We start from the raw sequence: 25,821 nt of genomic DNA on the forward strand, positions 1-25,821 counted from the left end.
ACAGAGATGACAGCCGCTCTTTAAAAATTATGATTTAATACAATACAACACAATAGCAGAGTTGGAAGGGACCTTGGAGGTCTTCTAGTCCAACCCCCTGCCTAGGCAGGAAACCTCTAAGATTTCAGACAAATGGCTATCCAGCATCTTCTTAAAGACTTCCAGTGTTGGGGCATCCACAACTTCTGGAGGCAACTTCTATTCCACTGATTAATTGTTCTCCCTGTCAGGAAATTTCTCCTCAGTTCTAAGTTGCTTCTCTCCTTGATTAGTTTCCACCCATTGTGCCCTCAGGTGCCTTGGAGAATAGCTTGACTCCCTCTTATTTGTGGCAGCCCCTGAGATATTGGAAGACTGCTATCATGTCTCCCCTAGTCCTTCTTTTCATTGAACTAGACATACCTAGTTCCTGCAACCGTTCTTCATATGTTTTAGCCTCCAGTCCCCTAATCCTCTTTGTTGCTCTTCTCTGTGCTCTTTCCAGAGTCTCCACATCTTTTCTACATCGTGGTGACCCAAACTGAAAGCTGTATTCCAAGTGTGGCCTTTCCAAGACCTTATAAAGTGGTATTAAGCCTTCACATGATCTTGATTCTATCCCTCTGTTTATGCAGCCTAGAACTGTGTTGGCTTTTTTGGCAGCTGCTGCCCACGGCTGGCTCCTATTTAAATGGTTCTCCACTAGGACTCCAAGATCCCACTCACAGTTCCTATTGTTGAGCAAGGTACCACCTATACTGTACCTGTGCATTTCGTTAAATCAACTTAAATCAAGCCTTTTTACCAGTGATTTAAATCGTGATTTAAATTGACTTGATTTAAAATCAAACCCACCTTGAGTTCAAGGCAAGATAAATGCTAACAGAGGCAGGTCTTCATTTTGGGAGTGGGGGAGTGGGAGGGCTGGCGCTTTTCGAATGCAAGATTGAGAAAAATAAGCAAAAAAAAACCCTCTGTCTGGAGAGGGTAGGGTTAACCCAAGTTATTTCCTCCACCGGAGACAGAAAACAAGGAAGGATTAAGAGGGCAAGACAAGTCTTCCTTCGGGGCAACGAAATGTATTCGCCCGACCAAAAAAAATAATAAAAAAATAAAAAGATCAAGGAAACCCACATTCCATTTCCCCTTCGATCTTAATTCAACTTCTTAACGCATATTTTGGAGACTTGAGTTAAGAGGGGCAGCCGAGAATCTTAAGCCAAGCAGCCTTAAAGGAATGTGAAGGTGCTAAATGACCTCGCCATGGTGAGCCCAGGAGCCCAGGGGAAATGTTTCTGAAAGGTTATCAATCACAAGGAGAACAAAAATTAAAAGTTTCTCCAGGCAAAGGTGCCGCAGACATTCCAAAGTAGTGTTGGGAAAGAAAAACACCCCTGTTTTAAAAAAACATAAAAATGCATTCTGCAATCTGTAAGCTCCGGAGGCCGTTAGGAAATTTATGACATCCCCACCACCACCCAAAAAAAAATCAGCCGCAATTGCTAAACGGGCCAGCAATTTCCACCCCTTTGTAGGATTTTAAGTAAACAAAAAACAGGAAATAATTGGTAATAGAGGTGAATGGAGCCATGCAGCTTCTCAGTTGTCATAGAAGCCTTTTTTTTTTTTTTAATGGTAGCTATAGTGTCGGATGTATATATCTTTAATGTATATGGGGATTTACAATGAGGGAAAAAGATCTATTTATCTGCACCCACGTTTGCAAGGGAGGGAGGGTGGGGGGGGTTTGGCCTGGAAAGCAAGAAGGGACTTGCGATTGTGTGACCTACATCGATGCTGCGCGCTGGTACAAAGGGACAGGGCTTTAACTGAATAGATGCAACAGTGTAGTAATTGCATAGTAGTAGGCTGCAGAGCAGAATAGATATTCTGCAGAAGGGCACTTTTGGAAGAAGAAAAAAAAAAAAGGAAAAAAATATGCCCTCGACTTAACCACCACAATTTAACCTAAAATTTCTGTTGCTAAATGAGACATTTGTTCTATGGATTTTGCCCCATTTTACGACCTTAAGAAAACAAACTGTTGTAAGTCAAGGACTACCTATAGTAGACTACAGAACAGAAGAGAAATTCTGTATAAGGCCATGGAATACACACATACACACACAGAGAGAAACACACATATAGGAACACACACACACGCACACACAGGGAGGGAGGGAGGGAGGGAGGGAGGGAGGGGGAGAGAGAGAGATATATTATTCAAGCAAAGAAGAGGGGCAGAGAAGAGCAACGAAGGTGATTAGGGGACTTGTTGTGGCCCAGCAGGAGCCGTTGGAGCTGCCGCCAGACTCCGACAGCGAGGGGACTTATGAATCGGCCCTGGAGGAGGTGGAGGACCCTGGACAGGGTTCCGACTCCGAGCAGGGCAAGGAGAGACTGGTTGGCCACCAGGTGACGTCTGAGCCTTGGATCAGTGGAGACAAGAGAGAGTGATCCAGAAACCACCTGTGAGTTGTTCCGGGATGCACGCCGTCGAAGGGCTACTCGGCGTCAAGAACAACGGCGTAATTACAAGAGGTGATTACGCTCAGCTGATGCTCATTAAGATCCTCTCCTGATTATAAAAGAGACTGCTTGTGCCACGCCTCTCTGCAGAAGTCAACGTTAGGGATTAACAAGAAACAAACCTGGCAGGCTGGATTGCTGCCAGAGTTTGTTTGCATTGCTGCCAAGTTTTGTAGGACTTGCTGCCAGAGTGCTTATCTCCTTGTTTGTGTGGCTTGCAGCCAACGAGAGTCTGGACTGATTAAAAGGAACATTCTCGTTTACGTTGGTTTCGGCTTTCGTTCCTGGACGGAGGGGGGGGGGTCAGAACAGGGACTGGAGGCTAAAATATGTATATAATGAACGGTTGAGGGCACTAGGAGAAGGACTAGGAGTTGACACCGTAGCAGTCTTCCAACATTTGAAGGCTTTTCACAAAAAAAGAAGGGGTCAAATTATTCTCCAAAGCCCCTGAAGAAGGCAGGAGAAAAACCAACGGATGGGAACTAATCAAGGAGAGAAGCAATCTAGAACTAGGAATTTCCCGAACACTGAGAACAATTAACCAGGGAAACAGAAGTTGCCTCCGGAAGTTGTGGGTCACTGGAGGTTTCTAAGAAGGTTTCTAAGAAGAGACAGACTGGGCCGCCATTTGCCTAAAAGGATGGATGGCTAACTTTTTTGTCCTTGCATGACGAAAGCCGGTATGTGCGCGACCACACCCATAATGCAATGCGCACATGGAACACACACCCATGTTCCCCCCTCCCCCATGCCTGCACGTGTGATGCCTCCCCCCAATTCTGGACCCAGCAGGCCTCCCTGCAGCCCCGTGGGACAAAAACAGGGTGTGGGAAGTGCACCACACACATACACCCCCACATATGCGTAGGCAACCTCCCGCGGATGCACGCATGACCACCCGACCCCACGCATGCACGCACATCTCCCGCATGCGCACCAGAGACCCAAAGATCAGCTGGCTGGTGGGAGGCATGCAGTCATGTGGGGTGGAGCTGAAGGTTGGACTAGAAGACTTCTAATGTCCCTCCCAGCTCTGTTGTTCTCTTAAGCTAAAGCGGGGGGCGGGCACTTACTTCGTGCGAATGCAATGCTCCAAAGGGGAAACGAGGTCATTCTCTGGGTTTCCCACGTACAGCTGCGAGGTGTCTGTGGAGAGAAGGAAGGTCAGCATTCATTCCCATCAATTAACGATCCTATTTTGACCCATCTGCCCACAACGACATGGAGATGGACGACGGAATTCACTTCACGGCCATTTAAAAGGAAACTTGGGGGGGGGGGGACGACTGGAATGTCAGCGGTTATAAACCTGGATAGATATACCGGTAATCCTTGACTTAACAACAGCTCCTCTGGTGACGGTTCAAAGTTACGGCACTGAAGAAAGTCACTTATGACCGTTTTTTCACACTTACGACCGTTGCAGCATCCCCATGGGCACACGATTGAAATTCAGGCGCTTGGCAACTCACTTGTATTTATGGCGGTTGCAAGTGTTCCCGGGGCGGGGTGGGTGGGATGGGGGGTGTCGGTTTCGCGTAATCCCCTTTTGCGACCTTCTGACACGCAAACTCAGTGGGGAAGCCAGATCCGTTTAACGACCGCGTGACTAACTTCACAACTGCAGGGTTCAATTAACACGTGTGTGGGGGGAAAGTCTTAAAATGGGGGCAAAACTCACTTAACAAATGTCTCACTTAGGACATAAATGTTGGGCTCAGTCGTGGTCACAAGTCAAGACTCTAGAAAGAGTGCAGAGAAGAGCAACCAGGATGATTAGGGGACTGGAGGCTAGAACATATGAAGAACGGTTGCAGGAACTGGGGATGTCTAGTACAGAAGTCGGCAAACTTAAACACTCAAAGAACCATTTGGACCCGTTTCCCACAGAAAAGAAAACTCCGGGAGCCACAAAGGTCCTAACCGGAAGCCCCCTGTTCAATTCTGGAGCTGACAGGAAGTTCGGTTCCCCCACCATAGAGTCTCCTCCTAGCGCGGCGTACTTTTTCCTCTACCTGTCCTAACCGGAAGCCCTATCAATTGTGGAGACAACTGGAAAACCCTCCCCTTGCCATAGAGTCTTCTCCTGGCGCACTCTGCTTCTCTCCCCCCCTCACCCCACCGGAAGCTACTCTCAAAATTGTGGCGCCGACCGGTGACGGAGCCGCAGCAGAGGGAGGAAAGAGCCACATGCGGCTCCAGAGCCACAGTTTGCTGACCCCTGGTCTAATTTAATGAAATGGAGGAGTAAGGGAGACATGATAGCAGTGTTCCAATATCTCAGGGGTTGCCACAAAGAAGAGGGAGTCAAACTATTCTCCAAGGCACCTGAGGGTAGAACAAGAAACAATGGGTGGAAACTAATCAAGGAGAGAAGCAACTTAGAACCGAGGAGAACTTTCCTGATAGTTAGAACAATTAATCAGTGTAGGATGGATCCTGAAGTTGAAGCTCAAATATTTTGGTCACCAAATGAAAAAGAGGATTCCTTGGAGAAGACCCTGAGTTGGGAAAGATGGAAGGTGAAAGGAGAAGGGGCTGGCAGAAGATGAGATGAGAGACAGTGGAAGACACTGGCATGTCCTGGCATGAAAAGATGGTCACCTTTTTCATAAGACACTTTTCAGGAACTTTGACTGGTCACCTGTTGTAAACTGAGGATTACCTGTAGTCTGTCGTAACTTTTGACCCTCACTCAGCGGTTATTAAGTGAGGACTTCCTGTACTTTTCATTAACTTCAGCTGCTCTGTCTCCCCCCACCCTCGCCGTACAATCTTCGCGTTGTGCATAACCAAAGGTGAGTTTGGCCAAGAAAGCATCTTTTAAGAGTCGCGGTGGCGCAGTGGTCAGAGTGCAGTACTGCAGGATACTTCTGCTGATCACCAGCTACCAGCAGTTTGGCAGTTCGATTCTTACCAGGCTCAAGGTTGACTCAGCCTTCCATCCTTCCGAGGTGGGTAAAATGAGAACCCAGATTATTGGGGCAAATAGGCTGACTCTGAAAACCACTTAGAGAGGGCTGTAAAGCACTGTGAAGCGGTATATAAGTCTAAATGTTAGTCCTTCCTTCTTTCCTCCTTCCCCCCTTCTTTCCTTCCTTCCTTCTGTGGTGGCGCAGTGGTTAGAACGCAGTATTGCAGGCTAATTCTGCTGACTGCCAGCAGTTCGATTCTCACCAGGCTCAAGGGTGACTCAGCCTTCCATCCTTCCGAGGTGGGTAAAATGAGAACCCAGATTGTTGGGGGCAAATAGGATGACTCTGTAAACCGCTTAGAGAGGGTTGTAAAGCTCTGTGAAGTGGTATATAAGTCTAAGTGTTAGTCCTTTCTTCCTTCTTTCCTTCCTTCCCCTTCCTTCTTTCCTCCCTTCCTTCTGTGGTGGCGCAGTGGTTAGAATGCAGTATTGCAAGCTAATTCTGCTGACTGCCAGCAGTTCGATTCTCACCAGGCTCAAGGGTGACTCAGCCTTCCATCCTTCCGAGGTGGGTAAAATGAGGACCCAGATTGTTGGGGGCAAATAGGATGACTCTGTAAACCGCTTAGAGAGGGTTGTAAAGCTCTGTGAAGTGGTATATAAGTCTAAGTGTTAGTCCTTTCTTCCTTCTTTCCTTCCTTCCCCTTCCTTCTTTCCTCCCTTCCTTCTGTGGTGGCGCAGTGGTTAGAATGCAGTATTGCAAGCTAATTCTGCTGACTGCCAGCAGTTCGATTCTCACCAGGCTCAAGGGTGACTCAGCCTTCCATCCTTCCGAGGTGGGTAAAATGAGGACCCAGATTGTTGTGGGCAAATAGGCTGACTCTGTAAACCGCTTAGAGAGGGCAGTAGAAGCACTGTGAAGCGGTTTATAAGTCTAAGTGTTATTGCTATTGCTATCTTTTGAGGGACAGGAGATGCTGGGAAAAGATGAATCACACAACTTCTGGCCCGAAGGTTGCCCCAAATCCAGGAAGGAGGAGAACCAATTGCAGCAGCAAAAAGCAGCAAATTCCACCCCCATTTATTTCAAAACAAGTTAATGCCACACACACACACACGTATATCAGGAAGTTGTGGGGAGAGGAGGGAGACATAAGGCATGGTTAGGTCTGTGAGTATCCTGGGAAAACAAAACTTTTAAGCTGTCACAGATGACAATAGGCTAACCAAGTGGGGGGGGGGTGCTCAGGGGCGCAAGGAAGATGAAAATGTCAGGCCTCTCCCCAGCTCTGCAATTACACCGCGGAGGGTGAGAAATAAACAGGAGGGCCAGGAAGGAAAATAAGAGGGGGAAAACGGGGCAAGAAAGACTTGATGGCGTCCCGCATTGTAAATGTGGCGGTTTTTGATAAAAGGGCCTTTCAAACAGAGCTCCTGCCTCTTTGGAATTGAGAGCTAATGGACAGCGGAGGTTAAAGAAATAAAAATAAAACTGCCCGAAATTTACTACAATGGGCATTTCTTTTGAAAATTTAATGGCGTGCCATTTTCCTGCAATTTCCGTAAGTTCTTGAGTTAGCGGCCGTGGCTTGCAAATTGGCAGAACTTCCAGAAAGCGATGGCCCGGTCCGATTCCGTTCGTTCTATTTATTTATTAAATGTTTATGAACCCCCCCACCCCGCCTCCGCTGTAAGGAGACTACAGGGCTCCATTTTATGACTTCTTTTTTTTTTTTTTGCCACGGTGGTTGAGCAACCCATTGCAGTCGCTAAGTGAATTAATTCCCTGGTGTTTAAATGAAGGGGGTCGCAAAATTGTGTGGTGGAATTGTGAGAGTAGCGTTTGCGACCCTAACCCAGCTGATTTCTCACACGTTGGTGAGGAAGTCAGGAGGGAATTCACCCGTTGCCATCATGCAGTGTCTTGCTTAATGACTCTGGCGACTCGCTTAACAACTGTGCTTAAAAAGAAGCTGGTAAAACTGCAGGACAGCTCACTTAATTACCACACAATTATAAAGTTTTGGTCCCAACTGTACTCCTCGACTTACGACCACAGCTGAGCCAAACATTTCTCTTGTTGAGGGAGTTTTGCCCCATTTTACGACCTTTCTTGCCTCAGCTGTTAAAGTGAACCATTGCAGTTGTTAAGTTGATAACACGGTTGTTAAGCGAATCTGGATTCCCTCACAGACTTTGCTTGTCAGAAGGTCGTAAAAAGGGATCACGTGACCCTTTTTACACTAAAATTGTCACAGGTATGAAAAGGTTGCCAAGCATCTAAATTTTGATCATGTGATAACAGGAATGCTGCAACGGGCATAGGTGTGAAAAACAGTCATAAGTCCTTTTTTCAGTATTGTAATTTCAAACAGTTGCTATACGAATAGTTCTAAATTGAGGAATAGTTATATTGATAACTTGCACCTGTTGACACTCATATACATAAACAGGAGAGAGAGAGAGAGAGAGAGATGGAGAGACAGAGACAGAAAGAAGAATAGATACAGAGAGAGATTAGAGAGAGAGAGAAAGAAACAGAGAAGAGATGATAGATAGACAGACAGACAGACAGACAGACAGAAGGATACAGAGATGAGAGAGAGAGACAGAGACAGAGAGAGACAGAAGGAAGAGAAAGATACAGAGAGAGATGGAGAGACAGAGACAGAAAGAAGAATAGATACAGAGAGATATTAGAGAGAGGGAGAGAGAGAGAGAGAGAGAGAAAGAAAGAAAGAGGATAAAGACGGAGAGAGACAGAGAAATAGAAGATAGACAGAACGAGAAGATAGAAAAATGATAGAGAGAGAGAGAGAGACAGAAAGAAACAAAAGATAGATACAGAGGGAAAAGAGAGAGAGAGAAATAGAGAGATTCACTTAACAATTGTGGCAGGAAACATTGTAAAATGGGGTAAAATTTAGGTAGGCGTGTTTGTGTATTGATTTGACTGAAGTAAAAGGATGAAATGAAATTAAGACTTGTTGGGGTGTTGTTATTGTTATCCCCCCCCCCCCCCTGGCTCGCTCCTTTTTCTTCATTTTCTTTAGAAAAATGCCCCTGGCATTTCATTCGAAGGCTGAGTGTTCTAGATAAAAATGCAGATCGCAGCATAACCGGATTTTGCCCTCCCCCCAAATATTTCACCTGGAATGACCTGTAATTTTGGTGACCTGTAGTTTTGTTTTCATAACTGTCCCAGGGAGTGAAGATGTATTATTATGATTAATGAAACGTAGAGAGTACTCTAAACAACTCTGGGTGGCTTACACTTAAAAAGTTAGTGCAGAAATAAACTGGCTAAGGGGAAGAGAAAGAAAGTAGGCAAAAATCATTTCTCTGTCTAAAGACTCCGGAAGCTAATTAAATGCCTTCCTATCAGTAGAAGTGTGAGGTCCTCGGTGCTTTGTGAGTTCAGCGGTTTTCTTGCAGACATTTCATGACCCAACTAGGTAACATTATCAATGCTGGAAGGGAGGGAAATTTGCAGAGAGGAGGAAGATGAGGACTGTGGAGTCCTTGGTGCTCTCGTTTGCTTTCCTGTAGACATCTCAGGACCCAACTAGATAACATCATCAGTGCTAGAAGGAGGTGGCATTTGCTCTATGCTTATATACCAGTGAGTTGCCTCTCAGTGTTGGTGGGAATATTTCGTTCTTGGTGATCCTTGATTAGGCTTTTGTTTACTGTTATCTTGTTTATCTGAATTGGTAGTTTCTTTATTGGGGTATTGTTTACTTTTTGCTTGTTAGCCAATATTAATCTCTAGATTGTTCCATTACCCCTAGTTGGATCATTGTCTGCAAGAAAACCACCACCAAGGATCTCACAATCCTCCTCCTCCTCCTCTCTCCAACTTTTTCTTCTCCTCCTTCTCCCTTTCTTCTTCTCTTCCTTCTCCTGCTCCTCCTCTTTCTTCGCCTTCTCCCTCTCTTTCTTATCCTCTTCCTCTTTCTCTTTCTTCTCCTTCTCCCTCTTTCTTCTCTTCCTTCTCTTCCTCCCTTTCTTCTCCTTCTCCCTTTCTTTCCTTGTCTTCCTCCTCCTTTCTTCTCCTTCTCCCTCTTTCTTCTCCTCTTCCTCCTGTTTCTCCTCCTCCTTCTTCTTTCTCCTCTTCCCTCTCTTCCTCCCTTTCTTCTCCTCCCTGTCTTTCTTGTCTTCCTCCTGTCTTCTCCTCCTCCCTCTCTTTCTTCCCCTCTTCCTCCTTCCCTCTCCTTTTTCTTCTCCTCCTTCTCCCTCTCTTCCTTCTCCTCTTCCTCCTCTTCTTTCATCTCTTTCTCCCTCTGTTTCTTCTCCTCCTCCTCCTCCCACCCTGTAGCACTGATGATATTACCTAGCTTGGTAATGAAATGTCTGCAAGAAAACCCTCACGCTTAGAAAGTACCCAGGGGACCCACAGTTCATTCCCAAACTACAAATATTTTGTTTTATCCATATGAATAATATCTGTGGAAACCACAACTTCCAGAATTCCTGACTAGCACGGATGAAATCTGAGAAGCCTGTAAGTCAGTGGTTCCCAAACTTGGCAACTTTAAGACTTGTGGACTTCAACTCCCAGAATTCTCCAGCCAGCTCCAGCTGGCTGGAGAATTCTGGGAGTTGAAGTCCACAAGTCTTAAAGTTGCCAAGTTTGGGAACCACTGCTGTAAGTGATGCTACTAATAAGGAGGAAGAAAATTATGGATTATGACCTGCCAAGCACACAGGGAAGGCTACATTGGTCACATGTTCAACACTCCCTGGACCTGGTCCATCTTTCTTGAAAGGTTTTTTTTTAATCTCCTACCGATGGTTAGGCGGATCTCCTCTTGCTGATTGGCTAAACCGTCGTAATAATAGAGGTCGAACCGCCGCTCCGTCCTCCAATCCCCCAGCAAATCCTTCCGCAAGCAGAAGAGGACGCTGAAGTGGCTCTCACTGCACACCACCCAAATTGGAAACCGGGGGGTCTTCAGGTAACAGCCCACCTGAGCAAAACGAAAAGAGGAGGATGGGGGAAAAGTGTGCTTCTTTAATTGTCTGTGGAGATTCTCAGCCATCCAGTTGTTTCATAGGTGCACAACATGGGACAGTGATGATGTAACCTTTTTGCCATCGCATGCCAAAAGCGGGGGGAGCATGGTGTGTGTGTCATGTGCATGCGTGCCCACACCCATAATTTTATGCGTCCTCTTCCTGCGTATGCGCAGAACCCCCCACACCATGTGTGCAGAACCCCGGCGCATGCGCATGCAATTCCCCCAACCCTCCAACCAGTCCCCACAGCACTCTATAAGCCTCCATAAGGCCATGCGTGGAATTTTGTTTATAACAAACGGGCCAGTTTTTGCGAAAAAAGGGCTGTGTTTGCTCATTTTTGCGGGGGGGAGGGGCAGAAGCACTCTGCAAGCCCCCCCCCCCCCCCGGCAAGGCTATTCATGCCTTTTTTTGGGAAAAAAGCAGGCTCGTTTTTGCGAAAAACGGACCATTTTTGGGAGGTTTTCAGAGTGCAAAAAAAAAAATCCTTTTGGAAAGCTTTTTAAGTGATTGATGAGAATTATATTGATCAAGCGCTGTGCCAGCAGAAAAAAGAGGTGGTGCAGATTGTCAGCTATTTCCTTCTCCATCACATGGATAAATACACCTGGAAGCATCTACCTACCTATCTATTGACTCTCTCTCTCTCCCTACCTACCTACAATATTTCTCTCTCTTTCTTTCTCCCTCTATCTACCTACCTACATACTCTCACTCTCCCTACCTACCTACTGTATTTCTCTCTCTCTCTCTCTCTCTCTCTCTCTCTCTCTATCTATCTATCTATCTATCTATCTATCTATCTATCTATCTATCTATCTACTCTCCCTCTCTCCCCCTCTATCTACTTATATACCTACCTATCTACCTAACTACTCTTTCTCTCTCTTTACCAACCTACTGTATTTTTCTATCTTTCTCTCCCTCTCTATCCCTCTACCTACCTACCTATTTTTTTAAAAAATTGCCCCTTCAAAACCTTGGTGCATCTTATACTCCGGTGCGTCTTATACTCTGAAAAATACGGTATTTTAAAAGCCATTATTCAACTCTCCCCAATTATTCTAGTTTGTTTCCTGGGTTGCATAAATTCTTGGTGAAGAGAGATCCCAGTTTAGAGTGATGCTCTCCAAAGGGGGAAAAAGGGGCTTGTTCAGCTGGGGAAGATAAAATCGGACGGATTTCCTTTCTAAGCGCTGGCAGGGGGTAACACTTTGCAAGGCGAAGGTGGCCTTCTGGCTCCCTTGTGCCCCAACCTCAGATTCTCTTTGATGTCCAATTAGAAACACACTGGGGCATTTCTTTGGAGGGAAGCCAAACTCTGCATGCCCCATTTTTCACGAAAAACGAGATGTGCAGAGGGTTTGGGAGGCCTGCAGAGTGCAAAAACTTTTCTTATTTTATTTACCTCTTCAAAATCTTGGTGCGTCTTATAGTCTGAAAAATACGGTATATGTTACATATGGGCCACTTGGAAACATCTAAATCTTCCTCCAGGAAGTGTTGACAGGTGAGTCTTATGTCCACAACTGAGCTGAACGTTTCCAATGCCAAGCAAAGCAGTTATTAAGTATTATCCCATTTCACAACCCTTTTTTGTCATGGTAGTTAAGTGAGTCATTACATGAATCAGGTGGTTGTTAAGCGGATCTGGCTTTCCACGGTGACTTTGCTTGTCAGGAGCAGCCTAGCGGTATTGGTTTATACCCGTGTTTTTCATCCTCAGCTACTTTAAGATTTGTGGACTTCAACTCTTAGTATTCCCCAGCTGGCTTCTTGAGTTTTGGGGTGTTTTGTGGGTTTTTTAAGAGAAACCGGCCCTAAAACCAACATTCGTTTTGATCCCCAAAGGGTTACAATTCTAGAGAGAAGATCCAGAGAGCGATATGCGTGTCAGGCGCCGAGAAGAGGGGGAAAAATAGGATACGGATGGAAATCAGATCACGGCAGAACAAAATGTACACTAAGGAATAAACTAGAGTAAAGTAAATTGTAAAGTATAAATTAAAAGTAAAAAGTAAAAACTCAGCAAAGGGTAAAGTAAAGAATAACATAAACAGTGAAGGAAAGAATAATGTAAAGAGTAAAAAGTAAAGTAAAATAAAGAGTAATATAAACAGTAAAGTAAAAAAGAAAGTATAAAGTAAAAGGAAAGTAAAAAAGGAAAGTAAGAAATAAAGAGTAAAATAAAGAGTAAAATAGAGTAAAGAGTAAAATGAAGAGTAAAATAGAATAAAGAGTAAAATGAAGAGTAAAATAGAATAAAGAGTAAAATGAAGAGTAAAATAGAGTAAAGAGTAAAATGAAGAGTAAAATAGAATAAAGAGTAAAATGAAGAGTAAAATAGAGTAAAGAGTAAAATGAAGAGTAAAATAGAGTAAAGAGTAAAATGAAGAGTAAAATAGAGTAAAGAGTAAAGTGAAGAGTAAAATAGAGTAAAGAGTAAAGTGAAGAGTAAAATAGAGTAAAGAGTAAAATGAAGAGTAAAATAGAGTAAAGAGTAAAATGAAGAGTAAAATAGAGTAAAGAGTAAAATGAAGAGTAAAATAGAGTAAAGAGTAAAATGAAGAGTAAAATAGAGTAAAGAGTAAAATGAAGAGTAAAATAGAGTAAAGAGTAAAATGAAGAGTAAAATAGAGTAAAGAGTAAAATGAAGAGTAAAATAGAGTAAAGAGTAAAATGAAGAGTAAAATAGAGTAAAGAGTAAAATGAAGAGTAAAATAGAGTAAAGAGTAAAATGAAGAGTAAAATAGAGTAAAGAGTAAAATGAAGAGTAAAATAAAGAGTAAAGTGAAGAGTAAAATAGAGTAAAGAGTAAAGTGAAGAGTAAAATAGAGTAAAGAGTAAAATGAAGAGTAAAATAGAGTAAAGAGTAAAATGAAGAGTAAAATAGAGTAAAGAGTAAAATGAAGAGTAAAATAGAGTAAAGAGTAAAATGAAGAGTAAAATAGAGTAAAGAGTAAAATGAAGAGTAAAATAGAGTAAAGAGTAAAATGAAGAGTAAAATAGAGTAAAGAGTAAAATAAAGAGTAAAATGAAGAGTAAAATAAAGTAAAGAGTAAAATAAAGAGTAAGTAAAAAGCAAAGTATAAAGTAAAAGTAAAGAATTAAGTAAAAAGCAAAGTAAATAAAGAAGTAAAGAGTAAAGCAAAGAGTAAGATAAAGCAAAGTATAAAGTAAAATAAAGAGTAAAGAGCAAAGAAAGGAGCAAAGATTAAAGTAATGTAAAGCATAAAGTTAAGAGAAAAGCAAAGAGTAAAGTAGAAGAGGAGCGTTATGGAGGCCGCCTATTGTTGCACAAAGTAAGAAACACGCAAAGTGGAGGAGAAATGATTCACCTCAGGGGTTTTCCACTTTCTAGAACCTGCAGTATTTCTCTGGGGATTTAATCTCTTTTAGCTTTGGACAAGAGGAATGTCTGCATTTCTGGGTGGATAATTGCGAGGGATTGGATTCCACCTTGGCTTCTGGCCGTGCCAACATCAACACAAAACAGCTCAAAAAGGGTATTTCCGAGATTTTTTTTTCCATGCTCCTCCAGCAAATAGAGTTGCCCTCCCTCACTTCAAAACCCATCAAAATACAGGCAAAGCCCTTAATTTTTTTTAAAAAAAATATTTTGTTATCTCTTCTGTGTACAGAGGTACATTTCAAACCAAGTCCTATTAAGAATACTGGCATGCTTTCAGTTACATTTTGTGTTTGTGTGTGTGTGTGTGTGTGTGTGTGTGTATTTCCGTCTGTCTGTCGGTCTGTCTCAGCATAACTCTAGAACGCCTTGAGCAATTTCAACCAAACTTGGTACACAGATAACTTACTATGTGGAGAAAAACACTGTGGGAGTAAGACACCCCTAAAACCCCTTGGTGTGTGTGTTCTGTTAAGATAGAGCCTGTTGTGCCTTAAAATGACTTCTACCGTACCGCCATAAAATGGCTTCTACCGTACAAGTGCAGTGGAGTTGCCATGATAATAATGGCTTCACAGTACTCCACAAGGGGGCTCCCTCTGGTAAGGGGGAAAATCCAACATTAGAAATTACGTTTGTTCCGGACATTTCCCCCCTATAAATAAATATCTGGGCAATGCTGGGTTATCAGCTAATTAATTATAAAGTTCTCATTTAGGGAGAGAAAGAAACCGGAATGACTGACAAACAATTCCCCGAAGACTCAAGCCTTCAAAATCAATGTTTCTTTGGCAACTTGAAGATGTGTGGACTTCAATTCCCAGAATTCCCAGTAAAGCTGGCTGGAGAATTCTGGGAATTGAAGTCCACACACCTCCAAGGTAAGAAGGCTGGGAATCGTTGCTGTCGAATACAGATTGACGTAGGAACCGTTTTGATTCCAATTTTGCAATTTATAAGTAATCTTCGACTTCCAACAATTCGTTTACCGATTGTTCGAAACTATGACAGCACTAAAAAAAAAGTGATTTATGACCATTTTTTCACACTTACGACCGCTGCACCATCTCCATGGTCACGTGGTCAGAATCCAAATGCTAACCATCTGGCTCATATTTATGACGGTTGCAGTGTCTTTGGAGGGGGTGGGGGGTCACGTGATCCTCTTTTGCGACTTACTTGCAAGCAAAGTCAATGGGGGAAGCCAGATTCACTTAACAACTGTGTTACTAACTTAACAACTGCAGTGATTTACTTAGCAACTGCGGCAAGGAAGGTCGTAAAATGAGGCAAAACCCATTTACAAGTGTCTTGTTTAGCAACATAAATTTTGGGGCTCAGTTATGGTTGTTATAGCGAGGATTAGCTTTTATTAGAAAACAGTTAAGTTAGTTCAAATGGAATTAAGGGAAAAACTGGCATACAGAACAAGGTAAAAAGACAGAGAGAAATGTTGGCCAGGAGAACCGATGTTTGTGTTGACTTCAGCGGCAACCGAAATCTTGTTCGCTCGACTCAAATGAAGTCCTCCTTTTGAATTCCCTGATGGATTGATTTGCTTGGGATAACAGAATAACAGAGCTGGAAGGAACCCTGGAGATCTTCTAGTCCAACCCCATTGCTTAGGCAAGAGTGCATGGGCGCACTGGGCCAACTGGTCTTCGGGTTTCTGGCATGCACATGCACGCTGGCCAGCTCGTCTTTGGGGAGCACCAGAAAGTCAAAGACTAGCTGGCCAATGTGGACATGCCTATTTTTGGGGCTGTTATAGGTTCACCTTCAGGCCCTATTCAATTCCAGACATATGGCTATCCAACATCTTCTTAAGGACTTCCAGTGTTGGAGCATTCACAACTTCTGGAGGCAACTTCTGTTCCACTGATTCATTGTTCTCCCTGTCAGGAAATTTCTCCTCAGTTCTAAGTTGCTTCTCTCCTTGATTAGTTTCCATCCATTGCTTCTTGTTCCGCTCTCAGGTGCCTTGGAGAATAGTTTGACTCCCTCTTCCTTGTGGCAGCCCCTGAGATATTGGAATAGCAATAGCAGTAGACTTATATACCGCTTCATAGGGCTTTCAGCCCTCTCTAAGCGGTTTACAGAGAGTCAGCATATTGCCCCCAACAATCTGGGTCCTCATTTTACCCACCTCGGAAGGATGGAAGGCTGAGTCAACCCTGAGCCGGTGAGATTTGAACCGCTGAACTGCTGATCTAGCAGTAGCCTGCAGTGCTGCATTTAACCACTGCGCCACCTTGGAAGACTATTATGTCTCCCCTAGTCCTTCTTTCTATTAAATTAGACATCCCCAGTTCCTGCAACCGTTCTTCATATGTCTTAGCCTCCAGTCCCCTAATCCTCTTTGTTGCTCTTCTCTGCAGTCTTTCTAGAGTCTCCACATCTTTTCTACATTGTGGCGACCAAAACTGAATGCCATATTCCAAGTGTGGCCTTGTCAAGGCCTTATAAAGTGGTATTAACACTTCACGTAATCTTGATTCTATCCCTCTGTTTATGTAGCCTAGAACTGTGTTGGCTTTTTTGGCAGCTGCTGCACATGGCTGGCTCCTATTTAAATGGTTGCCCACTGGGATTCCAAGATCCCTATAAACTAGACATACCCAGTTCCTGAAACTGTTCTTCAACTCCTGATCGTCTTTGTTGCTCTTCCCTGCACTCTTTCTAGAGTCCTTTTTTATGTCATGGCGGCCAAAACTGGTTGCAGTATCCCAAGTTTGGTCTTGCCAGGGCCTTATAGAGCTGTAACATCCCTTCACAAGATTGCAGGCAAAGGGGCGTTAATACCAACTTTCCCCCAAGCCTTCTCCATACCTGGCAGACGTCATAATGCTCAAAGAGGGACAGTAAGCCGATGTTGCTGCGGCCAGCAATGCCTTTCAGGATGGTGATGTTTCCGTTTCCTGAGTCCAGCTCCATCACATCGTTGAAGACGTTGGAGGCGGCCTTGCCAGTCAGTAGCAAGTTGACCAGTTCCTAGTTTCAGGAGAACAAAAGGGTGGATGGATTAGGTCAGTGATGGCATGTTGGTTTTGTTTTTAATATGTTGTCTTTGTCTCGTTTTCCCCCTTTCCCTTGTCTTTTGTGAGCCGCCCGGAGTCCTCCGGGAGTGGGCGGCATACAAGACAAATAAATAAATAAATAAACATTTCTTGTCCTCGCATGCCGAAATCGCGCATGCGCATGGGCTAGCACATACGTGCCCACACTCATAATGTAATTTGCCCCACAACCCCCCCATTCTCCCCCCACCCTGTGCATGTGCATGCCACCCCTGCATTCCCCCACGCATGTTCGTGATTTCCCCCCCCACCGTGCTTCGTTTTGGGCTAACAGGCCTCCCTGAAGCCTCCTGAAACCAAAAATGGGACATGGGGGGCGCCACACCCCCATGCCTGTTTCCAGCCTCCGGAGCCCAGGGGAGACTGTTTTCGCCCTCCCAGAGGTGCAAGGAAACCCTCCGGAGCCTGTGGAGACCAAAAGCGTCATCGCGCTACCCTGCCATGGTGCAGGAGTCCGACTAGGCCACGCCCACCATGGCCACACCCAGCCAGCCACCAGGTGTCAGGCCGGCTGCAGCCATCTTTTCTTTTAAGTATTTGGTCTGCCACACTGTTATGCATTTTCTATTGTGGGAAAATGGGAGGGGTGATTGTATGGAGTTAGATGATATGCAGCCATAACAAAATCCTTTCTAGAAAGCCAAGGTCATCCTTTGTCTCTGCACCTCTGCACTTGACTGGAATTGGATGGGTGGAAGCTGCCAGCGTGGCAGTGGGAGATTGGACTATATCAGTGTTTCTCAACGTTGGCAACTTGAAGATGTCCCGACTTCAACTCCCAGAATTCCCCAGCCAGCGAATGCTGGCTGGGGAATTCTGGGAGTTGAAGTCCGGACATCTTCAAGTTGCCAACGTTGAGAAACACTGGACTATATGATGGACTTGTGGGTGTGGGGGGCAAGATCTTGAACTTTCAACTGGGTGGGGAAAACCAGGAAGCTTTCAGATTTGGGTTCTCCCAGATGTGCCAACATGGCTCTCTTAATAAATTGGAACGTTGAGCAAAATTTTGCCTTGGACTCTGATTTAATTTTGGATACTATTCGGAACCCTGAACACCGGGCAGAGAACTGAAAGAGTTGCTGAAATTTTTGAAGCTCACCCCTGGTTCTGATTCAGAAAAGAAGTATTAAAAATAGTGACATCCAACTTTCATCACAGCAGATACACACAACCCCCCCCCCCCTAAACCTTAGTAATCCTATATTCCTAAAAGCTACAAGCATCTTCTTCCCATAATCCACCCCACATCAAAATCCACACATTTTTTTCTTTTCCTCTTTCTCATTTTTTACTTTTCTCTTCCCCTTTTCTTTCTTTCTTTTTCCCTTTCCTTCCTCCCTACCTCCCTTTTCCTTCTTAATTAACTTCATGTTGCATTTTAAAAATGTTTTTAATTCAATTGAATTATTCAATTGATCAATTGATTCAAGTGATCTCCAGGCTGGAATACTGTAATGTGCTCTACATGGGGCTGCCCTTGAAGAGCATCCGAAGACTTCAGCTAGTCCAGAATGCGGCCGCGCGAGTGATCGTGGGCGCACCACGGTTCGCCCACATAACACCGATCCTCCGTGAGCTGCACTGGCTACCTGTTGATCTCCGGGTGCACTTCAAGGTCCTACTCACCACCTATAAAGCGCTCCATGGTAGTGGATCTGGCTATTTGAGAGACCGCCTTCTACCAATTACCTCCCTGCGTCCCATCAGATCGCATAGAGTTGGCCTCCTCCGTATTCCATCCGCCAGTCAGTGCCGACTGGCGACTACTCGGAGGAGAGCCTTCTCTGTTGCGGCTCCGACACTATGGAACAATCTCCCCGTGGAGATTCGTACCCTCACCACCGTCCAGGCCTTCCGCACAGCCCTCAAGAACTGGCTAGCCCGTCAGGCCTGGGGATAATCTTATTTTTGCCCCTCCCGAATGCTGAGTGAATGTTGAGTTTTACTGTCTAATTTACTTTGTGCACATTTCTTTTTTTGTATTGTCCTACACTCCCCTTCCTTTTTTGATTGTAAGCCGCCCTGAGTCCCCTCAGGAAAAAGGGCGACCTATAAATAAATAAATCCAAATCCAAATCCAATTCTTTTGAAAGAAAGAAAAAAGTTATGTCTGCTTCTATTCATGTAACAAGTAAATCAAAATGTATCAAAAGGCATGATTGATGTAATTGTTGATGTGTGAAAGACAGAAGGTATTAGCGAAAGACAAAAGCGTGCTGAAAAGTTACAAATCTGCGACAAATTGATTGATTGATTGATTGGCTGATTGCAGGGGGTGGATGCATCAAGACCAGATTTTGGATTTTGGGTTTTCTACCAAGAAAGCAATTATAACACAAATACTACAGATAAAAGATTGTACTACTACTGGATGGATACAGGATGATGTAATGAAATGCTATAATAAAAAAATAATTTAAATTTACTTAAAACGTGGAATACACATAAAATGAAGTAATAATAGTTATAGTGAAATAAATGATTAACAATAATAATAATGTATACATATACATATACATATATACATATACTAGATTGATAATATGAGATTTTATATAAATTGTGAGGACTATGGAAAGGATGCACAAAAGTTTTGTAACGATAAACAATTTTATACAGAATATAATGTAAACATGTATTCTACTATTGAATGGTTTTAGGATGATGTAATGAAATGCCATAATATAAATTTATTCCAAATTTAGAATATCTCACATAAAAGGAAGTAGTAATAGTTATAGTCAATTAAAGGCTTAACAATGATAATAATTGTACACATATATAGCAGATTGATAATATGAGATTCTATATAAATTGTAAATGAAGACTATCAGAGCACAAAAGTTTTGAAACCAATCGACACACTATATGTAACTGGAAGATGGTTTTATGTTTTATGTTTGTCTGTGCTTGTTTGTTTAAAAATTAAAAAATATAATATAATATATAATATAATATAATAAATATAATATAATAAATATAATATAATATAATATAATATAATATAATATAATATAATATAATATAATAATATAATAATATAATAATATAATAATATAATAATATAATAATATAATAATATAATAATATAATAATATAATAATATAATATAATATGTGTGTGTGTTGCATTTGTGCTGATAAATAAATAAAGGGAGACTAGTATAGATCTATTTCAAGCTATTTAGCTCTCATCAGCTAGCCATACCCTTACTGGGATTCGAACCTGGGCTGTATTACATATTAGGCAGCTGCATTAGCCACTAGGCCACAGGTTCCTCCTTTATCAGCTGTGTATATACATACATAGATACATACATAGATACACACACACACAATATATATATATATATATATATTGTCAGGCCTGCAATTATATTCCTTTTAGAATTTTGGCCTCCTACACTCTCTCTTATTTCATTATGCTGTTTCATTAGTGTAGTAATTGGGAGGGAGGAATAGAAAGGAGTAGGATTGTGGAATGTGTTGTTGTCATTCTTTTCTAGAAGACCAAGGTCATCTTTTGTCTCCGCACTTTTACACTTGATGGGAAGCAGCTGGGTGTAGATACCAGCATGGAAGATTGGACCATGTGATGGATTGTGGGGGTGGGGACAAGATCATGAACTTTTAACTGGGTGGGATTCTGATGTCATTTCCAGAATTGGGATTAACACAGATGTGCAAAGATGTCTGCTTTATTACATTGGAACTTTAAGGATCGTTTTGCCTTGGACTCTGATTTAATTCTACTTGATACTTGGAACGCTAACACACACACACACATATGTGTATGTGTATGTGTATGTGTATGTGTATGTATATGTATATGTATATGTATATGTATATGATGTATATGTAAAGACCAGATCTTGGGTGATAAAATGGAAGAAAAGCATAGAAGAAATTAAAATGAAAGTGGAATTACAGGTATTCCTTATAGCAATAGCAATAGCAGTAGACTTATATACCGCTTCATAGGGCTTTCAGCCCTCTCTAAGCGGTTTACAGAGAGTCAGCATATTGCCCCCAACAATCTGGGTCCTCATTTTACCCACCTCGGAAGGATGGAAGGCTGAGTCAACCCTGAGCCGGTGAGATTTGAACTGCTGAACTGCTGATCTAGCAGTAGCCTGCAGTGCTGCATTTAACCACTGCGCCACCTTGGCTCTTTCCTTGACTTACGATCACAATTGACCTCCAAAATTTCTGTTGCTAAGTGAAACATTTATTAAGTGAATTTTGCCCAATTTTACGACCTTTCTTGCCACAGTTGCTGAGTGAATCCCTGCGGTTGATTAATAATTAACCCGATTTCTATCTGAATCTGGCTTCCCCATTCACTTGGCTTGTCAGAAGGTTGCAAAAGGGGACCACATTATTTCAGGACATTGCAATCATCATAAAAGTGAGTCAGCTGCAATGGATGAAACTCTGAAAAATAGTCATAAGTCACTTTTTTTCAGTGCCCTTCTTATGCTGAACGGTCGCTCAATGAGTCACTGTTGCAAAATGACCTGTTCTGCAGGATGGGTAAAGCTGACTTTAATCACTCTCCCTTAGCCTGACCAACCTTAAAGGGTTAGTTGTTGTGGGGAAAATTAAGAGGAAAGTGTGTTGGATATGTTTATCACCTTAAACTATTCCTAAAATGCTAAAGTGGAATATAAAATGTTTAATGTGAAAAATAATAAAATAAAATGGAAGGTAATATAAAATAAAATATTAAATGAAATAATAAAATGAAATAAAATGTTAAGCAAGAAAATAAAATAAAAAATAGGAAGATAAAGTAAAATGTAAAATAAATAAAATATAAAATAAATTATAAAAGGAAATAATAAAAGGAAATATTAAAATAAAATTTAAATAATAAAAAAAATAAAAAAAAATGTAAAATAAAATAAAAGGCAGGTCAGACCTTAAGTTCCTAAAAATGTGCCACAAAGAAGCCATATTTGAAACTTTCGGCAAGTAGGAAGGCGGCTGACTGACATGTTCCACAGAAAAGGGCCACCACCGAGAAGGCTGCGTTATGGGCCCCTATGGGCTTAATCGCCTCGAGGACAGCTCAGTGAGTTGATGACCCTTCCAGAGTGACACTGATCAGGTAATTTACCCTCATGTGGGACCTGGGACCTTGACTTGACCCCTTGGTAACTACCGTGTTTCCCCCAAAATAAGACAGGGTCTTATTTTCTTTTGAACCCCACAATAAGCACTTTTGCCTTATTTTCGGGGAGGTCTTATTATTTTTGAGGTGGCTAGTGTGGTCACCACATGGCGGCTGCTGTGTTGGAATATTTTCAGGGAGGGCTTATTTTGGGGGGAGGGCTTATTTTAGCGCATGCGCTCAAAAGCCCGATTGGGCTTATTATCCGGGGAAGTCTTATTTTCAGGGAAACAGGGTAACAACTCCGGAGGGACAGGTTCTTTAGTTGCACCTTCCAACTCATGGTCCCTGCTCCGCTGTGTACCTGCGTGCAGTATCCGTGCGCCCCGATCAGTGTGTTTGTGGTGACGTCCACATCTCCACGGACTCTGTTGGGGAGAAAAACAAGATCCTCATCAAAATTAAATTGACGAAACTGGTGTGCCTTTCTCCTTTCCCTGCTTGAAATCTGGTTATCTCCCTCGGAAGGTGAACAGAGCACAGAACAATGAAACAGTGAAAACGAAATGCCAGGGGAAGGATAGAAGGAGAAAGATGCTGTATCAACACAGAGAGTCCTCGACTTATGACCGCAATTGAGGCCAACGTTTCTGTTGATAACCAAGCCAGCTGTTAAGTGAGTTTTGCCCTCTTTCACGACCAAGCAATCAGATTTTGATCACATGACCACGGGGAATGCTGCAACGGTCGTTAAGTGGGAAAACAGTCCTAAGTCCCTTTTCTTCAGTGCCATTGTAACTTCGAATGGTCAATAAACGAATGGTTGTAAGTTGAGGACTGCCTGTAATGATGGATGACCTTGAGGGATGTGGGAAGGAGATACTGCAGAGAAAACAATCAGGTAAAGAGCCTGCAGTCACTAAACCGTGAGAGGAAAAAACTTGGGAGATCTCACCCCAAGCAGTTAAAATGGCGGAGGGAAGTTTGCATTATCAGACCTCCAAGATTTTTGTTAATGTAGCCTTGCAATGAAACAGATTATTATAAATTACCAGCCGATAACTCAGGATTGCTTCAGGTATTTATTTATAGGGGGGAAATGTCCGGACCAAACATAATTTCTAATGTTAGGAGCCGCCTGGTGGAGTGCTGTGAAGACGTTACCATGGCAACTCCACTGAGCTGCATAATAGAAGCAGTACAGTAGAAGCCATTTTATGGCAGTACAGTAGAAGCCATTTTAAGGCACAACAGGCTGTATCTTAACAGAACAAACACCCCAAGGGGTGTTAGGGGTGTCTTACCCCCCACAATATTTTTTTCCAGAGAGTAAGTCATCTTGTGTACCAAGTTTGGTGGAAATTGCTCCAGGCGTTCTAGAGTTATGCTGCAACATACAGAGAGAGAGGGAGAGAGAGGGAGGGGGAGAGAGAGAGACAGCCATTTATATATATATATATATATATATATATATATAGATATAGATATAGATATAGATATAGATATAGATATAGATATAGATATAGATATAGATATAGATATAGATAGATAGATAGATAGATAGATAGATAGAGCTAGAGCTAGAGCTAGAGCTAGAGCTAGAGCTAGAGCTAGAGATATATAGATATTTAATCCCAGGGATTTGGGTTTTACTTGTGAGAGGGCAGATTCCTGTTAACAGCATCTTGTTAGTTCTGCCATCATATCAAACAATCAATTCCTGCTTAAATTGCAAGGAAGTATTTTGGGGTTTTTTTGGCTTGGATGTCAGGAAGAAGGTAAGCAACTATCATAGTTCTCAGGTTATGATTGCCCCATGCGGAAAGCCCTTTCGTTATTTTTTTTTTAAAAAGAAATTAAATATTTAAACCTTTTCACTCAAAAAGAAAAATGAATCCAGACCACAGGATCCATTTTCAAAAGTCAACTGGACTTCCTGGGAGTTTTTTTTTTCCCCTTCCCTGAAGACATTTCTCTTCTCATCCGAGAAGCTTCTTCAGTTCTGACCGAATGGTGGAAGTTGAAGCTGCAACAACTCTCAGAGAGAGCGCTAATGACCAGGTGACTGCAAGGAGTATAAATCCCCCCCCCGCAATCCTCCACCATTCAGTCAGAACTGAAGAATCCTCTTGGATGAGCAGCGAAACGTCTTCAAGAAATAAAAACAAGAATGTCCAGCTGACTTTTGAAAAGCAACTTTGAGGCTAACGGAGTAGACTGCAGTTTTTGTTCAAATTTGGCAACTTTAAAATGGATGCATTCCAACTGCTGGTTGGGGAATTCTGGGAGTTGAAGTCTACCCGTCTTAAAATTGCCAAGATTGGGAAACATCTCATAAAAGTATTCCCAACCAGCGCTGAATGTACATACACACCAGAGGTGGGTTCCTACTGGTTTGGACCGGTACAGCCGAACCGGTAGCAACTTGGCGGCCTGGATCACTGGAACCGGCAGCGACCCTGGCAGGCCTGCCACGCCCCCAAACCAGTTCTCCTACGGCGGCGCCATCTTGATTTTCAGTTCTGCACATTCACAGAACATTTTTCCCTACAGAAATGTAATTTTTCCTCTTTTTCTAACTTTTGCGCATGCGCATATCTTTTGAATTGCAAGTGTGCACGCACCCAATTTTTTTTTTGGCGTGCCGAACCGGCAGTAATGCCAGCAGCAACGCACTCCTGATATACACAGAAGTCCCACATCAAATCCCATCAAATTTCTGAATAATTCTCACAATGCAGTGAAATCTTATCCAATCCTTTTGACTTCGGCCCGCTGCAGCTCATGTTCACAAAATGAAATAGAGGTAACTTGGGACCACGACTGAGCCCAAGATTTCTGTTGCTAATTGAGACATTTGTTGTTTTGCCCCATTTTACGGCCTGCCTTGCCACAGTTGTTAAGTGAATCACTGCAATTGTTAAAGTTAGTAACACAGTTGTTAAGTGAATTTGGCTTCCCCCATTGACTTTGCTCGTCAGAAGGTTAGAAAAGGGAATCACATCACCCGGGACACTGCATTGTCATAAATATGAGTCAGTGGCCAAGCGTCTGAATTTTGATCATGTGACCACATGGGGATGTGGGGGGGGGGGTTGATACTGCAATGGTTGAAAATGTAAAGAACGATATGTCACTTTTTTCAATTTCCATTGTAACTTCGAATGAGCCCGGAACAAACTGTTCTAAGAACTACTTGTAATAACGTTACGGAAAGCTTTCAGTACATTTTGATCCTCTGGCTGCTGCAAGTCCTTTTGTTATTTTTTTAAAAAAAAGAAATTAAATATTTAAACCTTTTAACTGAAAAAGAAAAAAAAATGAATCCAAACCACAGGATACATTTTCAGCGGCCATATAGGTCTCCCCCTAAAATCGAAGGAGTTTAACTAGTATTTGAGCTAAAAGAGAGAGAAAAAAAATAACATCTTAAAGTTAAATAGTAATATATATATATATATATATATATATATATATATATATATATATATATATATATATATATATATATATATATATATATATATATATATATATATATATATATATATATGACTCCTTTATCAGCCAGCCAGGGTGGGAGGTATATACTTAAAGTCACAACCCCTGGTATGCCCAAGTATGGGAGGAAGGTCACACTTCCACCCTGGAAGTATATACCTCCCACCCTGGCTGGCTGATAAGGAGTCGTTCTCTGTAGCTCAAATGGTTAACTCCCTGCCTGGGAGGCAATGGAGCACAGGTTCGATTCCCAAACTTGGGTATGGCTAGCTGAT

At 42.6% G+C, this 25,821-nt stretch overlaps 1 protein-coding gene across 3 annotated transcripts in view; it reads right to left on the reverse strand.

The window, feature by feature from the left end:
* The window catches only part of MINDY4 (MINDY lysine 48 deubiquitinase 4), a 109,154-nt gene that overhangs the window by 9,840 nt on the left and 73,493 nt on the right, over positions 1-25,821 (reverse strand). For all 3 annotated transcript variants that reach the window (XM_032237266.1, XM_032237264.1, XM_032237265.1), the window contains 4 exons: positions 22,410-22,473; positions 16,683-16,844; positions 10,215-10,395; positions 3,585-3,657 (listed from right to left, as the gene is read on the reverse strand). In XM_032237266.1, the coding sequence (XP_032093157.1) occupies positions 3,585-3,657; positions 10,215-10,395; positions 16,683-16,844; positions 22,410-22,473 (480 nt within the window). The remainder of the gene's footprint in view (positions 1-3,584; positions 3,658-10,214; positions 10,396-16,682; positions 16,845-22,409; positions 22,474-25,821) is intronic.

Source organism: Thamnophis elegans, chromosome Z, assembly GCF_009769535.1.
Source record: "Thamnophis elegans isolate rThaEle1 chromosome Z, rThaEle1.pri, whole genome shotgun sequence".
NCBI lineage: Eukaryota > Metazoa > Chordata > Lepidosauria > Squamata > Colubridae > Thamnophis > Thamnophis elegans.